Source organism: Saitoella complicata (assembly GCF_001661265.1).
Source record: "Saitoella complicata NRRL Y-17804 unplaced genomic scaffold SAICOscaffold_2, whole genome shotgun sequence".
Classification (NCBI taxonomy): Eukaryota; Fungi; Ascomycota; class Saitoellomycetes; order Saitoellales; family Saitoellaceae; genus Saitoella; species Saitoella complicata.
The window spans coordinates 547,711-563,962 of NW_017566993.1; the positions used below are offsets into that span (position 1 = coordinate 547,711).

Sequence of the window (16,252 nt, forward strand, 5' to 3'; positions counted from 1 at the left end):
GACAGCGACCGCCGCAGCAGGCAAAGGATCCGGAGTCCACTACCGGCATTTCAGCAGTAGGTGTTATGAAGGGAAAGCCACCACAAAAGATGAATAAGACTCCCTATCATAAGTCGAACGAGTTCCGTCGCCTGTAACACCCTTCATGTATACAGTTTCTCCTATTACCTCAGCGGGGCATCCTGGTGCCTGAGCCTGCATGTACGGGGTCGCTGAACGCCGACGTCGTCGTGAACCAATACAGACCTCCATCAAAACAGACCTCTCCCAGCTCTCCTCGCCGTTTGAAACTCCATTCAACCCTTCGTCAACCTTATTCTGATCGTCTTACTCACTCGCCATGTCGAACAACATTGTCGTATGTCCCAGGCCTCCCGAGTCTCGGAGCCGTCATACTAACTGACCTGTCCAGGGTGATCTCTACGCTCACATCATCAAAGAAACAATCGATTCCTCCCGTACAGACTTTGAAGAATATGGCATGGATGACACGACGCTACAAGAACTCATGTCCTCATGGCAACACAAACTGACGCAGCAAGGCGTTGCGCACTTTCCCTGGGATCCAGCACCGGCACCCGTACCTATGCCACAAATCCCACAATATGGTGGGCTGCCGCAGGATCCGATGGGAGGACATCAACGTCAACATCATATGCAGATAAAGTCTGATCCGTTAGCACTACCTGGAGACCCAAACGCTGGACTCCAATTACCAGGCGGAAACGGAAACGGAGGAGGTGTTTATATCAAATCAGACCCTGATGCAGTACCAGGGCAGTCTGTGTTTGATTCGCAGAACCCTGGTGGTGTGGGTGGTGTTGGAGGAGCGGGGTTGGCGGCTATGCGGGCGGCGCAGCATATCCAGTCCATGTCTGGTTCGCGGACGAGTACGGCGTCGCCTGGGTTAATGCTTCCTCAGCACGATGGTCCGGCCCCTCTACCTCCGACTCGTTCTGTTGTATCTATCCCTGCGGCTGCGGCTGCGTCTACGCTGCGTATGCCCCAACACGACGGACCCCCCGCAGATTTCGACCACCTCGGCATTCCCCAACCCCAAATCATCAAACCGCCCACCTCCACCTCCGACGACGAAGACGCCATCAACTCCGACCTCGACGACTCCGATGACGGTGGCGTTAACTCTGACGGCGAAAACGCTGACGACGATGAGAATGCTCAAACGCTGTGGTGCCAATACGAAAAGGTGCAGAGGACGAAGAATAAGTGGAAGTGTGTTTTGAAGGATGGGGTTGTTACCATTGATGGGAAGGAGTATGTGTTTGGGAGGGGGGCTGGGGAGTTTGAGTGGTGAGAATGCGTACGGAATGTTTGAGTACGAGTATGATTGGGAGAATGGACATTGAGGGGATAAGGAAAAATGAAGAGAAAGCATGCGGAATTGAAGTTGGCGAGGTCTCGTTTTATATAGGTGCTTTGCATCAATTCAAGGGCTGAAAACGTCCTGAAGTTTACATTTACTTTGCGGAGCTGAGGTGCTCTGAAGCACGCCTACGTTGAAATGATACGGTTTAATGCTAGTTGTATTACGTATTAAAAGAGGTACGATATTTTGAAGTTGGCATTTGAAGGTCTACACTCTATTTCGCATCGGTGTCGGCGGCTTTGATTTTGACCAATGTTCTAGTCAATAGATTAATCAGACGCCCGGATTCGAACGTCGCAATCAACATCAATGTCACGCTCATTTTTTGCAACTATGTTGCTCGTGCACTAAGCTTATTTGCCTTACCCTCTTTCCTCGACGCCTGCTAAAATTATTCCAATACGGATGCAGTGCAGTACCATATACATGTTGGGTTCCGCTGCCTTGCCACCGATGCCGTGGGAATTATAATCTCGAGCAAGGCGGAAAGGTCCTGGGGGAGAAATTCTGGCATAAGTAGGTAGCATCTGGAAGTATGGATACTTCTTTCACACTGCCAACAACGACAGCTTCACGTATGGGTGATTCTCGATAAAGACGCAGATTTGCGTAACTAATTCCCTATAAAAGGGGAAGCTTTGGCAGCTTAGTTTCTACGTTCCAATAACAATCACTTCTTGCTACTCCATCCGTTACACGTCGCGTGTGCTATCGACAATACGTGCAACCAATAACTGACAAGGCCCGAGCGTAGAGTTCCAACTTTTGCCCGCTCACATGCTGTCAACCACTATCTCTTAACTCGTCATGCCAGGTTAACCTCTACCCCAAACCCCCAGCATGTCTTCCAAGTACAAACTAAATGTTCGCGATCCTCTTCACTTCCCCGGGTTCGAGGACCTGCCTTTCGATATATACAGCCGTCGGTATTTCGGTCTTACTCAAGAGGGTAATGATATTGTTTATTGCACCAAGGTGCATTGGTGCTTCATGGGGAAATCAAGGAACATCCTCCACCCCTTCCGTCCAGGATTTGTCGTCACCGATAGATACGGAAAGGAAACAGACATTTGGTTTTACTTTGATAAACCCCAGGAGGAATACCCGGTGTTAAAAAAGTTCATGGTCGGACACACGGTGTTGGTTATGTACGCTACGGGGCATCGTTTTCGGGATAAGAGTGTTGGGCTTCGTTTGGAGGATGACAAACTCGAGTACATCACGGGATGCTCCCAACTCGGTTCACTGCTTGACCACGGCTCATGAATTCAATCCAGGTCCTACCTTGCTCGCTTCCCGGTATCGTAAACTTCAACGACAATCTCCGTAAAGACACTGCAGCAGAGGGATGTCGAGTTTGTGGGAAAACGGAGCCAAATGTTCCCATTAAACGATGCGGAAGGTGCGGAGTCAAATACTGCAGTCAGGTTCGAATGTCTAAACCGATGGATGTAACCTGGAGTTATTGATGATGTGTTACATAGACATGCCAAGTGATGAACTGGAACATGAAGCATAAGAAGGAATGTCCAGTCTTCGCACAACTCCGCAAGTGGAATGAGATCAAATGGCAGAAATTCGACACCCACAGGAAGTTCGAGTAGGAGAAGACCAACCTTTTGGAGATATGCAGTCATGACATGTCGAAGTACAAAGAGTATAAAATTAAGCGAAATATGGGTAACACATGCAGCACAATCCATAACCCAGACACAAAACCAAATGCACGCACGCAACAACAGTAAGCCGAAGATAAAACCACAAAATGATGCCTCAAAACCCTGCAACACATATTAAAGAGACAAAGGCAACCCGTATACCATCTCAGTCCGTTTTAAGCAACTCCCTTTTGATGAGCCCACGCTCTGGTGAAATCCATTCTCATATTCACCATCGTTCACAAAGATACGTCCAACACCTGTCCAACATCCCCAACTCCCGTCAAGTCCTCCAAGAACGGGATCAAGTCAACCAACTCCGTATCGTGCATATCGTTGAACCAACTGCTAATCGGCACAGCGTGACTAGGATGGAAGATGTACGATGCCGGTGAGTTGTCGAGGATGATAACATCCCGAAGATCACGTCCGAGCTGCGACAGATCCTTCACGTAGTTTCCTTGGTGGTTGAAACAGGATTCGCGGAAGAGGCGGTGATGCACGACGCCATGGATGTCGAGCATGTCGAGCACCGGATCGGCGTACTGTGAGAATTTTGTTAGCACAAGCACTTATTGTTGAAAGGAACTGAAAAGGCCAAAATCTCACCTTTGACAAACTCGCAGTAAACACAACAATCTCATACATCTCCCCCATCTTCTTCATGAACGCATCAACCCCGGGTCGCTTAATGACATAAACATCATGAAGCTGTCCCTCAATATCAACCGGCACGATGAAATCCGCTTGATGGATCAACTTGAAGGAACTATGCACCAGCGTCTCATCCAAATCAAGCACCAAGCACTTCTTGCCTATGTGTTCGGGACGTAGAGGCGCGAGGAGCCATTGTTGTTGCTCGACAGACTCAGGTAAGGAGACAACGGACGGCTCGTTGATGGCAGCTTCCTCTGAGGCGTAAAGTTCGCCGCCGGGCGGAGAAGCGACCTTATCAGCTGGGTAGAGGGGGTCAACAGCGACGGCAGCTGCTCCAACCTCAGGCGCCGGCATACGATCCTGAGGCTCGGCACCAATACCTGTGATGGGCTCCGCCAACACGACCTTCTCCTCACCAGTTACAGCAGCCGCTCCACTACTGCTCAATGTCGGCGTCGAAGGAGGCTGGACTTGGATCTCAGGTACAGTCGGAAGTGGTCCACCCGAACTATCTTGCGGCGCCGAAAGAGTCTCCGAAACACGCGTCGTGGCGGAAGGAATAGTATGCGAGGACTCCTCAGTCTTCTGCAATGGCGACGCAGGCTTCGGCGGTACCGAAGGCGCCAAAGCGCCCTGTGGTCTTGCAGGCTCTTCAACATACGCAGGCGCAAAACAATGCACCAAAGCGGAAAAGAATCCGCGTTTCTTCTTTCGTCGAACTGTGTTGTTTGTAGTGTTCCCCTGTGTTTGCGACGGCTTTCGCGTTTGTCTGACGACGGGTTGAGTACGCGGTCCTGTCGGCCTTGCTGGGGTGGAAACGGGTGATGGAACAGGTGATGGGGAAGGAGTAGGTTTCTCTTCTGTAGGCATAACACGGTGTTGAGCGTCTGTGAGGACACGCGTTAGCAAGCGCATACAGTCGGATATAAAGGAAGCATACCAGCAACATCCGCAGGAGGTGGAGCAGGACTAAAGATGTCCACAGGGCCCGGCTGCGTATCAGGCGCCGCATGCCCAATCTCTTCTTCCGCCGACATAACTTGTCCCTGTACAGGCGCCAAAGGGTTCGCAACCTCAGCAGCTTCTGCCTGTGCTGGTGTAGTCATTATGACAAGAGTCTATGTATGCTGTATATCAGACCAATTAAAATGGCCTGGGTTGTATGCTAGAAAGGAGCTCTGCTGCTGCTTCAACGATTTTATACGTAGTTGAGAATGACTCGACGTATGTGCGTAAGTGTTGAACTGGAGGTTGTCGTTCGTGTTCGTAGTCGGTAAACGCGATAAGGGGTCTCCACACAGGTGAATGCCGAGAGAACGTTGACACTCCACTGAAGAGGAGCAATGCTGAACAGAAATGAACGAGCGACCTGATACTTTTGTAAGGACTGACGCGATAGCCGACAAATTGCGATAGGGTTGGTTCGCTACGCAGTGTGGTGTCTGGCTAGAGTGCGGCGAGGTGTTTGTTATGGTGGTGTGCAGTAGATTGCAGCGTGCACAGAAAGGGGGTTAACCCAAGGACAAGGCTGGATAGCACGTTCGAGATCGTCGCAAAACACGAGTCCGATGGTATGGGACTTCCTGAAGCTCTGAAGACTCGTTCGGCAGCTCAGAACCTTCGATCAATTGCCATCCCTGAGTGACGCGCGATCTCTGAGTGACGCGGCAGGGATGGGAGGGTCCTAACTCTATCTTGGTATATAGGGATCGAGCCGCAGGGACTGAGCCGGGATACCCAATTGCTACAAAGATACATGAAAGACCTCATCGTTCATCCCGAGAAGTCCGATGGGAATGGTGGTTAACCTTAGATAGGACAACAGACAGGATTACGACGACGGAACGATAGGTATTTCGCAACCAACACCCTTTTTATTTGGTAATCCAAGAAGATATTTTCTAAATCCTGGCACCCAACAAAAAGACCCTGTTACCGCACTTGAGCAATTTAAGCCCAAGTAGCAGGACGGCGGGAAGCGAAGAGCTTCTTGCCCAAACCGGCCTGAGCGGGGAGACGGTGGGGAAGAGGGAACTTGAGGTCCTTGGACAAGAGCTGGCGGATGTAAGGACGCTTGACATCCTCGGTCTTCTGGAGCTCGACGACGCGGATGATGTGGATGGACCTGAAGCGAGCACGGTGGCGGGCAGCCATGTCCTGGTAGAGAGCCTCGACGGCCTCGACACGGGACATAACACGGTACTCCTTGTACATGTTGTGGGTTCCGGAGCGGGAGTCGTAACGGATCCAGACACCGAAGTTCTTGACCTTGAGGGGACGCTTCTCGGCGATCTACACAAACAGTGCGGTTAGCCCACACTTCTCCACACAACCCAGCTCCTACAGGCGCACACCCGATCCACAATCGCAGATCACCGCGCGCAACCGTAGGAACTCCAGGTAAAGGAAGCACATACAGCGTTGACAGTAACGATCTCACCGGCGGCCTTCTTCAGCTTGTAGACCTTCTTGATGAAGTACCAGAAACGAGACTCGGCAACGACGCGGTTCCTTTGATACACCAATCAATAAACACTCTCTCGGCACCAGTATTCCCGGACAATCCTTCGCAATCCGGGAACCCGAGGAGGTGGGCGACTTACGGGGCGAACAAGCGCATGCGGAAGAGCTTGGGGGTGGGCTCAGCCTCGGAAGGAAGCTTACGGCCGATGACTTGGTACTCTGCGAAAGAGGGTCAGCATCACCACAGAAAAATGAGATGCGGACGCCGGATCAAAGCGCAGAACGCAATTGCGCTCGGACAACGAGAAGCACATACCGGTGAGACGGGCCATTTCTGCTGGTCAGGTGTTGATTGGCGGCGGTGGACGAGCTTCCTCTGTTTCCCTGGTGTAGCAGGTTACCAAATTTCGAGTTTGCACCGCCACGTCTGGGCGCAGCCAGTTTCAGGGGGACTGCATCAGGGTTTCCTTGCCCTGAGCGCGGCAGAAGGACGGAGACGATGACAATGTCCTGCAAGAAAATTCATACGGAAAGCGGTGAAGGAAGTATGAAATCCAAATGTTATTGACTTCTCTCATGGTCCTCTTTGCTTGGCTGCCAGCTCCTTGCGACCCTTAGGCGCGCTCCTTCTGTCTGGAGCCTCGGTGCATCCCCTCTTGAGAACGCACTCAAAATCACTGCGGTCGACGTTCTGTCCTCGCCATGTTTACTTTCAATTCGGCTGAGATGTCGTCTTCCCAAGCTTTCCGGAGCTGGGTAAGCTGATGAAAAGTTCCCACGTCTCCTCGCTACCGCGGCGGGCCCCCGCAGAACCCGATTCGCGTACGCGCGGAGAGGGCGGTGTCCCCGCCAAATACCACCGCCGGAGTAATATTGTCCGTCACAGTCAATGAAATAAGAATGCACCGCCTTCACAACCTCAAGAACGATAGCAACCTACCGTGGCCCGGATAGATCAGCCGAGGTCCTCCCGACCGCCTGATCAGCACCTTATAACCACTGTCGCTTCAGCTCTTCACCAGTAATTGCAAGCAGCGATCAGACTACTAACTACTCAACATGTCCCAACCCGTTCACATAGCAGTAATTGGCGCCGCAGGCCTCATCGGCCTCCGCCACGTCTCCCACATCCTCTCCGAACCCAGCACCCACCTCACCGCAATCCTCGATCCAACACCCGCCGGCCAGACTCTCGCCTCTACGCACTCCATCCCAAATTCTCCAACCCTCGACGCCTTACTCGACGCGATGAAGACTGGAGAGGTCAGGGTTGATGCAGCGATTGTGGCTACGCCAAATCATACGCATGTGGAGATTGGGATGGCACTGGTTGAAGCGGGCATTACGGTCTTGGTCGAGAAACCGATCAGTACAGACACAGAGTCGGCAAGGAAGTTGGTCGAGGCCTCGAAGAAGAATGGAAGCGGGAAGTTGTTAGTCGGGCACCATCGCCGGTTCAACCCCTACCTCCGTGCCGCAAAGAAATGCATGACCTCCAATTCCCTCGGCCGGATCATCGCAGTCCAGGGAACGTGGGCACTGCTGAAGGATGTGGAGTACTTCAAGCTCGGGGCGTGGAGAACGAAGAAAGGGCAGGGAGGACCGGTGTTGATCAATATGATCCACGAGGTCGATAATCTGCTCTATTTGTTTGGGGATATCACACGGGTTTATGTGGAGAAGGGTGAAAATACGAGAGACCATGAGTGCGAGGAGACGGCGGCGATGACATTGAAATTCAAGAGTGGAGCAGTTGGGACTTTTCTGTTGTCGGATGCTGTTGCGTCGCCATACAACTGGGAATCGGCGACGGGTGAGAACCCAGCAATTCCAGCCCAACACCAGTGCGTCTACACCATCATGGGCACAGAAGGCTCCATCTCCCTTCCGGAACTTAAACGGTGGTATTACACGGGCGGATCCTGGACGACTCCTTTCTTGTCGGATATGAGTTTACGAGAGGAAGTGGATGATGTGCCGCCGTTTACGCTGCAATTGAGGAATCTGGTGGGGGTGCATAGGGGCGAGGAAGAGCCCATGTGCAGTGGAGATGAGGGGTATAAGGATCTTGTGGTGATTGAGGCTATTGTGGAGAGTATGGAGACGGGGAAGCCTGTGGACATTATTGCGTAGAGTCCGTTCATATTGATGATATGTACTGGTGGAATGAAAGAAACTCAAACAAAAGCCTTCTCAAGACCGCCCAAACACCGATATAATCCCTCAAAAGAAAACGGCAGCGTAATGATGAGGCACCCAACCAAATATCTTGACACTCCAAAATCAGGATCGCACAAGAGCTCAAAGCGAGAGCTGATCGATCCCCTCATCATCAATCAACTTCATGAATTTCCCCTGCTCCATATTCACCTTTCCCCTATCGACATTCTCCTGCCCCTCCTTCTCCTCCAAAGGTTCCAACGGACTACTCGTACTCGCAGTGCTCACATCACTCTTCTCCGTACTCGATGAATCCGACCTTCCCGTCTTCTTCGTAACGAACGCCATCGCCTGAGAATGTTTCGGATTCGCAGGCTGGACATCCGCAGACTGTGTAGCCGGTGGAAGAAGGGGGAGGAAGACTGGGTGCATGTAGGGCTGCATTGCGTGCTGTTGTTGAGGGTGGTGGTGATGGTGTTGGAGGTAGGAGTATGCAGCGATGACTGTAGTTGGCGGCAGTTTGAAAGGTTCAGAACTATGATCACAGTTGTAGGTAGAGGAAACCACAGTAGGTTTGTAAGTATGGCAGAACCTTGGAGTTACTTGGGTTTACATTGGCACACACACAAAGCACCGCAGCAGCTGAAAACATGACGCAGCAAGCAAGGTTTTACAGCAGGTGATCTATCTCCGGACGACCGAAATATCAGGGGCTCCGGACGGGGAGTCATCTCGGATCGTCACTTTGCTAGATCTGGTGACCGTGTTACGTGCTCAGCTGCTCGGTCTGGGGTGCATGCTTGCGCTCAGTTGAGGTTGCGCGCACCTCCAGGGATGATGGTGACATTGATCAACCCACAGCAATAATATTCCATTCCTTTCAATGCTGTGCAATGATCGATTCCAAATCGATAACAACGTAACGGGTATATGCAAATAAAGCCCCTCAAAAACAGAATCGGGGGGGAACCCCTCGTCCTCACATCCTCTCAGAAAAAAAGAAAGAAAAAACAACCTTGGCACCAGGCCTATCGTACACCCATGCAGTTTTGCACCGTCCATAATTCTACTCCAACGGTCCCTCCGTGACTTGTCCCTCAGCCCCAAACTGTCCCATCAACTCCCCATTGCTCTCCATCTCCCCAACCAGCTCACACATATCCTCCCAAGCCCTCCTAACCTCGTCCTCACAAACATCATCCGCGAACCTCGTCATTCCAATTCCTCCAGACATCAACGGAACCCTGACGCGTCCACCACGGGCTTTCTCGATTTCGCCGAGGGCTGTGATGCAGTTGTCTGCGGTGAAGGAGGCGTGACGGAGGGGGAGGCCGAGGGCGGACATGAGCGCGTAAGTCCGGCGGACGAGGGAGAAAGAGTGCGAGGCCGAGGCAGGGTAAAGCCATCCGCGGTTATGGGCAAGCATGGTCGAAAGAGCCATATCGAGGTTAACAGCCTCACCGTGCAACAAAGGCTTATTCGTCTCCAACGCATCCATCTCGACAAAGGGGGAAAATGTGTGTCCGTAATCAACAACACGGTAAAGCGTGTGCTCAAAGAGGTTCGGAGAGAGCTCCTCCAACATCCCCTGAATTGCCCTCTTCATGATCATACTCGTCGGCGCACGTCCCTCGATTTCGGGCTTCGCGGCGACCCACCCCTCCATCAACTCGAACAACTCTACATCCTTGACACAAGCCATCTTCAAGATCTCGCCCATCCCATTTCCGACACCACGGCCACCAGTAGATCCGAGGAACTGCTCAGCATCGACAAAGACACCGAGGGGGGCGCAATAGGTCCCGATCTTGTTCTTGCCTCCGCACCAGTTAACGGCGGTCTTGACACCGACACCGGCATCGACCATGCCGATGAGGGTCGTGGGGACTTTAACGACAGGCGTGTTACGACGCCACAAGTTGGCGGCAAGGGAGCAGATATCCAACGTAACTCCACCACCGACAGCGATAATCGGCTCATTACGGCGATCAATATCGAAATTCTTGAACTGCTGGAGCAATTCCTGGACGGAGTCGAATTCTTTCGTGTTCTCGGAGGCGCGGAGGGGGTGAATGTGAGATTCGACGCCGTGGTGGTCAAAGTATGCCTTGATTTTGTCGCCGTACAACGCATACACATTATTATCGACAATCACCAAACGACGACCCACAGGTTCACCAGTGTAAGGCTTCATCATAACGGGAAAGACAGAGCAATCAATCCCAACCAACAAGTCCGTGTTGGAAGTATCGAGAATGCCATCAACGCATTTAATCTCATACCTAATCGGCATCATCGCGCTCGCGACGAACGACCCGGTCTCGAGACCCGTGACACCACCGATATCGAGACCATTGAGGCCGGCAAGGTTGATTTTTTGGTCGACGCCGTGGTGCTCCGCGCGGTCTTCCGCACGCAATTTATGCCCGAACGAGAACTCGTCCAACGAGACAGGAGACTCTGCACCAGAACCGGTACCGGAAGCAACGGACGGAGCGAGGTCGGGTGTGGCGAGGGGGGATGGGGAGGATGAGCCCTCGTCGTATCCGGAATCACCTGAACCGCGGCGGAAGTCGGGTTTCAAGGCTGCGGAGTGAAGGAGAGGGAGGTGCTTGGAGAAAGAGGAGGTGGAGAGCGGAGGAGTGGCCGCATCCTCGACGACAGAGGACAGAGTGTTATTCGAAGCCGATTTCTCGAAGGGGCGGATATGCGAATCCAAGCTCGCCTGGTTATTGTTGAAGCTGGTAGCGGGTTGAGCCGACATTGCGTAATCGTAACTTCTTGTTGAAAGTGAAGCTTGCTGATCTTGGTGATGGGGAGCATGCAACTGGCGGGGGACACGGGCAGTTCTTATAGGTGAGAGGGAGCTGGAACGAGGTGAATTGAGTTGTGTTGCACCTTTTCATTTGGCTTTGGGGCTATACTGCTTTGGGAGGGTCTATGACAAGCGGGTGGGGCGAGGAGCGGGGCAATCGGGAGATGCGTCGATATCGATACGACTTGCTCGGCCGGGCCAGTTGATCGCTCGTCAATCTTGAGATGCCCATCTGCTCCGCTTGGCGAGTGCGTGGACTCCTCCCCTGCTTAGGGCATCGAGGGAGGGAGGGACTTCTGCCTTGGCCCGCCATCACGTGTCTCTCTCACCAATTCACGTTAGTCCACACGCACACGATCGAGAAGTGCGTGTGCCATTACGTCAATGATCTGGATTTGCCCGTGATACCGATTTCACGTGCATGCGCGCGCCTGTGATCGGGGGGGGGAAATCTCGGTTCGGATCTGCATGCGGATTGCGGATTCGAGATAGTCGCTTTACTGCAGCTGTGCGGAGTAAAGGCGTAATTTCCATCACGTAACGTGAACCGGGTAACCCCGTACCTTATTGTATCAAACACGCAATTTCCGATGTCTGGAAATAATTGAGGCAAGGCCTATGCTTCAGGAGACGTTCGTTTTGCTGAACTGTCCTGGGTTCTGGAAGTTTATGTGAAGGACCTCAGGGACAGCGCACGCTCGGACGTTCTTCAGAAGTGTTGCCGAGTGCGAGTTCGTTTACGGCGCACGCGGTGCTTTGCAATTGCGGTGCGTGGGAGACACGCTGCAGTTAGATGAGAGAGCAAGGAGTACCGACCATCATTGCTTTCGAGAGGGCTTGAATCGGCGCGAAAACTGTGGACAGAAACGGAGTCTGGGTGAAATGGTGTTGGACGTACAAACACCTTGAACTTGGCCCGACAACTCGTTAGAGTCCCAGGCCTTTTCAGTCAAGTATGTCATTATCCGGGAAGATACCAGAACAAGGGATGTGAACCCCTCATGGAGTGTCAATGAGGCTCTCGTTGCGACACAACCGCTGTACGCACGTCGGAAAACTGCGTATGTAGCTGCAGCTGCGGGAATCGGGCCCTCACACCACGGCCAATGCCTTCTACCTCGCACTACCGTTTCAACTCAGGTCAATGTCGCAGCAATTGCAATGCGCATAAAGCAGTCAAAAACTTCATGGCCATCATCATACACCGGCTCGTTCCGTTCCCACGGCTCTTCCAGCTTATCGTGCGCAACCTTAGGCGAGCCGCCCCGACGCAGGGCACGTGACGTCGAGGGTCCTTATCAGTACGGGGTAAATGTTCAGTTCCGAACGGGTCCTCATCGCGAGAGATATCCAATTGCTGGGGTACCCCGCTTTGCCCTTGATCCCTATAACCTCCAACAGTTTGCAACTCCAAAGACCCGCGGATCAAGTCAATTGCCCAAAATGCAACTGTCCCCCCGCGAACTCGACAAACTCATCCTCGCCCAAGTCGGCCAACTCGCCCAACGCCGTCTCGCTCGCGGCATAAAACTCAACCGCACCGAAGCCATCGGCCTCATCGCTTCCCAACTCCAAGAACTCGTCCGTGAAGGCACGTACACATGTGCCGACCTCATGGAAATCGGTACAAAGATGTTGGGGAGGAGACATGTGTTGCCGGAGGTTGTGGAGGGGTTGCATGAGATTCAGATTGAGGGGAATTTTAGGGATGGGACGTATTTGGTTACGGTCCATGGGCCGATTAGTACGGATGATGGGGATTTGGAGAGGGCGTTGTATGGGTCTTTCTTGCCGATTCCGGAGAAGGAGAAGTTTGTGTTGGAGGGGGAGGAGGTGTATGAACACTCCAAGCAGCCTGGAGCTGTTGTGGTGGAGGATGGTGCGGGACCGATTGTTTTGAATGCTGGACGCGAGAGGAGTAAGCTCAGGGTTGAGAACACGGGTGACCGTCCCATTCAGGTTGGTTCTCACTACCATTTCGTTGAGACCAATCCTGCTTTGGCGTTCGATCGCGGACTTGCGTTGGGATTGCGTTTGGATATCCCGGCGGGAACGGCAATTCGTTTCGAGCCTGGAGACGTAAAGACAGTCCCCCTCGTCCCCATCGCCGGAAATCGCATCATCGCCGGTGGAAACGGCCTCGCTACTGGTCCCGTCGACGACGCCAACAAAGACGCCCTCCTCAAAATGATCGTCGAAAACGGATTCTCCCACGTCCCTCAACTTCCCAACGCTGACCTCGGACCCGTGAAAGCGGCCGAGATGACCCGCGAGGCGTATGCCGCCATGTTTGGGCCCACTGCGGGTGACAAAGTCAGGCTTGGTGATACGGAGTTGTGGATTAAGGTGGAGAAGGATTTCACTGTCTATGGTGATGAATGTAAGTTTGGAGGTGGGAAGACGTTGAGGGATGGCATGGGACAGGCGAGTGGACGGAAGGATTCTGAGTGTTTGGATCTGGTGATTACGAATGCGTTGGTTGTCGATTATACCGGAATCTACAAGGCTGACGTCGGAATCACGAACGGAAATATCACACATATCGGAAAAGCCGGAAACCCCGATACCATCGAAGGTGTGACCCCCGGCATGGTGATCGGCTCCAACACCGATGTCATCGCCGGTGAGAAGATGATCCTCACAGCTGGTGCCTTCGACTCCCACATCCACTTTATCTGTCCTCAACAAGCCGAAGAAGCCCTCGCCTCCGGTGTCACAACCATGCTCGGCGGCGGAACAGGCCCCTCGACGGGTACGAACGCAACGACATGTACCCCCTCCGCCACCTACATCTCCAAAATGCTCCAAGCCCTCGACACCATCCCCATGAATTTTGGCGTAACCGGAAAAGGCAACGACGCCGATCCCAAGGGATTGAGGGAACAAGTGGAGGCAGGCTGTGTCGGGTTGAAACTGCACGAGGATTGGGGAACTACGCCGGCGGCAATTGATAGTTGTTTGAGGGTTTGTGATGAGTATGATGTGCAGTGTTTGATTCATACGGATACGTTGAATGAGTCGAGTTTTGTTGAGGGGACGGTTAAGGCGTTTAAGGGACGTACGATTCATACGTACCATTCGGAGGGAGCTGGAGGTGGACACGCACCGGATATTATTACGGTTTGTGGGCATCCGAATGTGTTGCCGTCTTCGACGAACCCTACCAGGCCGTTCACTCGTAACACTCTTGACGAGCATCTCGGTATGTATGCTCGTGGCCTGACCTCTACCGTCACTGACATTTATATGCAGACATGTTAATGGTCTGCCACCATTTGTCAAAGGATATCCCCGAGGACATCGCTTTCGCCGAGTCCCGTATCCGTGCGGAGACTATCGCTGCCGAGGACGTTTTGCACGACTTGGGTGCAATTAGTATGATGTCTTCCGATTCTCAAGGTATGGATAAGAGCAGGGACCGGTTCGTGGCTGCACAGGCTAACATTTCTATCCATAGCTATGGGTCGCTGTGGCGAGGTCATCCTCCGTACATGGAAGACCGCATCCAAAAACAAGCAACAACGCGGCTTCCTCCCCGAGGACGAGGGTACCGACGCCGATAACTTCCGCGTCAAGCGCTATATCGCTAAGTACACCATCAACCCCGCCATCTCGCACGGAATCGCGCATGCTATCGGGTCCGTTGAGGTGGGTAAGGTGGCTGATCTCGCATTGTGGAAGTTCGCCGATTTCGGCGCGAAGCCAAACATGATCCTCAAGAGTGGTATGATCGTTATGTCACAGATGGGCGACCCCGGAGCCTCCATCCCCTCCGTTGAGCCGGTGTACATGCGTCCCATGTTCGCCAGCATGGTTCCCTCGACTTCGATCATGTTCATGTCTCAGGCTTCTATCGATGCTGGCAAGGATAAGGAGTATGGGTTGAAGAAGAGGGTGATGGCTGTGAAGGGGTGTAGGAATATTGGGAAGAAGGATATGAAGTTGAATGATGTTATGCCGAAGATGAAGGTTGATCCGGAGAAGTATATTGTTGAGGCGGATGGTGTTCATATGACTTGTGAGCCGTCCGATGAGTTGCCGTTGACGCAGAAGCACTTTATCTTTTAGGGAGATTGATGTATGATGTGTGATTTTGGAGCACAATATGGTTAGGATCTTTTACCAGCGCAATATACCAAATTTACCTCGAAGATTTCGAATATGGGTATCATTCTTCAGAGATATTTGTTTTCCCGTACTCGTTAATCCTCCATCTTCACGTCATCATCCGTTGCTTTCTGCTCGTCTGCCCTCTCTCCAACGTCTCCTTCACCAGTCGTCGCGCTGCCCGCAGCCGCCGCTTCCTTTAGCTTCTCTTTCTCCTCTTCCAGTTGCGTAATAGCATCCTGCACCGTACCGCCCACATCACCGATACCACCTACTTGTGGTCCAATATCACTCGCATCAACAGGCATGGCACCTTCTGGCGGATGATGCGGTCCAGCCGCGGCATCATTTGCGTTCTCGGCAAGCGATGAGTGGATTGTTTCCATGGGGGTTGGAGTGCCATTGGAGTTTGGCATGGCTGTTGCGCTTGTCCATGGGATGGCGGTTAGTGCGACGCCGCTGGTGGAGCTGCCATCTGTGAAGCGGGGAACGTCGTTTGTTGGTTCGATGGGGAGGAGGGGGAAAGCGTCGATTGTCGAGGTGACCTGGAGAATCAGGTCAGCAGAGTCACTTGGTAACGTGCTGTAGACACTTACACTCAGGTTCCGCTCCAATGCTCGTAGGTACTTCCCGACATCCGTGTAGTGCTCCCGTGGCCGCGCAATCAACTCCGCGATCCGTTGTACCGTGAATGGTGGTCCAGTGAATCTCTCAATAACAGATATAAGACGCGACAAAAGTGCTTGAAGATCCGGAGGTAGGGACGCTTTCGGTGAATCTCCCTGTACTGGTGCAGCAGCACTCTCCGACGCGCCTTCCGGTCGAGGGATCGATGGCGGCGCAAAAGCGCCGATGTTCTCCTCGAGTCTGGCGAGGAGAGTCCTTGAGAACTCTGGCCAAGATCCACTGTAATACCGTGTGTTAGGTACGGTCCTCGGCCGAATTTGCTCGTACTTCTTACTCGAATGTACCGCTCTCGGCCACTGACGTGATCATGCCAATATC

The 16,252-nt window shown here is 52.8% G+C and overlaps 9 protein-coding genes across 9 annotated transcripts; 4 read left to right on the forward strand and 5 right to left on the reverse strand.

Moving 5' to 3' along the window:
- Positions 1-340: 340 nt before the first annotated feature.
- SAICODRAFT_5062 (transcription factor IIA, alpha/beta subunit) lies at positions 341-1,315 on the forward strand (the record flags this gene model as incomplete). Its single annotated transcript, XM_019169007.1, has 2 exons — positions 341-358; positions 413-1,315. The coding sequence occupies 2 exons, from the start codon at positions 341-343 to the stop codon at positions 1,313-1,315; spliced, it is 921 nt and encodes a 306-aa protein (XP_019026957.1).
- A 735-nt stretch (positions 1,316-2,050) lies between these two features.
- SAICODRAFT_69153 (uncharacterized protein) lies at positions 2,051-3,101 on the forward strand. Its single transcript, XM_019170452.1, has 3 exons — positions 2,051-2,611; positions 2,665-2,814; positions 2,872-3,101. The coding sequence occupies exons 1-3, from the start codon at positions 2,228-2,230 to the stop codon at positions 2,989-2,991; spliced, it is 654 nt and encodes a 217-aa protein (XP_019026958.1). The 5' UTR covers positions 2,051-2,227; the 3' UTR covers positions 2,992-3,101.
- A 183-nt stretch (positions 3,102-3,284) lies between these two features.
- SAICODRAFT_52199 (NIF-domain-containing protein) lies at positions 3,285-4,056 on the reverse strand (the record flags this gene model as incomplete). The annotated part of the gene is made up of 2 exons (XM_019169127.1): positions 3,285-3,590; positions 3,655-4,056. The coding sequence occupies 2 exons, from the start codon at positions 4,054-4,056 to the stop codon at positions 3,285-3,287; spliced, it is 708 nt and encodes a 235-aa protein (XP_019026959.1).
- A 1,596-nt stretch (positions 4,057-5,652) lies between these two features.
- On the reverse strand, positions 5,653-6,503 carry SAICODRAFT_63804 (ribosomal protein L18ae; the record flags this gene model as incomplete). Its single annotated transcript, XM_019170019.1, has 4 exons — positions 6,482-6,503; positions 6,306-6,384; positions 6,120-6,213; positions 5,653-5,994 (listed from the first exon to the last, which is right to left on the reverse strand). Exons 1-4 carry the CDS (start codon positions 6,495-6,497, stop codon positions 5,653-5,655), a joined length of 531 nt encoding a protein of 176 aa, XP_019026960.1. The 5' UTR covers positions 6,498-6,503.
- Positions 6,504-7,012: 509 nt separating this feature from the next.
- SAICODRAFT_69156 (NAD(P)-binding protein) lies at positions 7,013-8,334 on the forward strand. Its single transcript, XM_019170453.1, has one exon. The coding sequence runs from the start codon at positions 7,225-7,227 to the stop codon at positions 8,296-8,298; it is 1,074 nt and encodes a 357-aa protein (XP_019026961.1). The 5' UTR covers positions 7,013-7,224; the 3' UTR covers positions 8,299-8,334.
- A 17-nt stretch (positions 8,335-8,351) lies between these two features.
- Positions 8,352-9,096, reverse strand: SAICODRAFT_28844 (uncharacterized protein). The gene has a single exon (XM_019167251.1). The coding sequence runs from the start codon at positions 8,767-8,769 to the stop codon at positions 8,467-8,469; it is 303 nt and encodes a 100-aa protein (XP_019026962.1). The 5' UTR covers positions 8,770-9,096; the 3' UTR covers positions 8,352-8,466.
- A 295-nt stretch (positions 9,097-9,391) lies between these two features.
- Positions 9,392-11,089, reverse strand: SAICODRAFT_5067 (Dehydroquinate synthase-like protein; the record flags this gene model as incomplete). Its single annotated transcript, XM_019169010.1, has 1 exon — positions 9,392-11,089. One exon carries the CDS (start codon positions 11,087-11,089, stop codon positions 9,392-9,394), a length of 1,698 nt encoding a protein of 565 aa, XP_019026963.1.
- A 1,494-nt stretch (positions 11,090-12,583) lies between these two features.
- Positions 12,584-15,208, forward strand: SAICODRAFT_52278 (urease; the record flags this gene model as incomplete). Its single annotated transcript, XM_019169131.1, has 3 exons — positions 12,584-14,342; positions 14,393-14,539; positions 14,598-15,208. 3 exons carry the CDS (start codon positions 12,584-12,586, stop codon positions 15,206-15,208), a joined length of 2,517 nt encoding a protein of 838 aa, XP_019026964.1.
- Positions 15,209-15,342: 134 nt separating this feature from the next.
- Positions 15,343-16,243, reverse strand: SAICODRAFT_33193 (uncharacterized protein; the record flags this gene model as incomplete). Its single annotated transcript, XM_019168271.1, has 3 exons — positions 15,343-15,792; positions 15,844-16,153; positions 16,209-16,243. 3 exons carry the CDS (start codon positions 16,241-16,243, stop codon positions 15,343-15,345), a joined length of 795 nt encoding a protein of 264 aa, XP_019026965.1.
- Between the last annotated feature and the right edge of the window lie 9 nt (positions 16,244-16,252).

Bases quoted from the DNA above. Each gene is read 5' to 3' on its own strand.
- SAICODRAFT_69156 (XM_019170453.1), top strand. From the start codon at position 7,225: ATGTCCCAACCCGTTCACATAGCAGTAATTGGCGCCGCAGGCCTCATC.
- SAICODRAFT_28844 (XM_019167251.1), bottom strand. From the start codon at position 8,769: ATGCAGCCCTACATGCACCCAGTCTTCCTCCCCCTTCTTCCACCGGCT.
- SAICODRAFT_69153 (XM_019170452.1), top strand. From the start codon at position 2,228: ATGTCTTCCAAGTACAAACTAAATGTTCGCGATCCTCTTCACTTCCCC. The intron at 2,612-2,664 runs GGATGCTCCCAA...AATTCAATCCAG, and splicing joins ACAAACTCGAGTACATCACG to GTCCTACCTTGCTCGCTTCC. The intron at 2,815-2,871 runs GTTCGAATGTCT...TGTGTTACATAG, and splicing joins GAGTCAAATACTGCAGTCAG to ACATGCCAAGTGATGAACTG.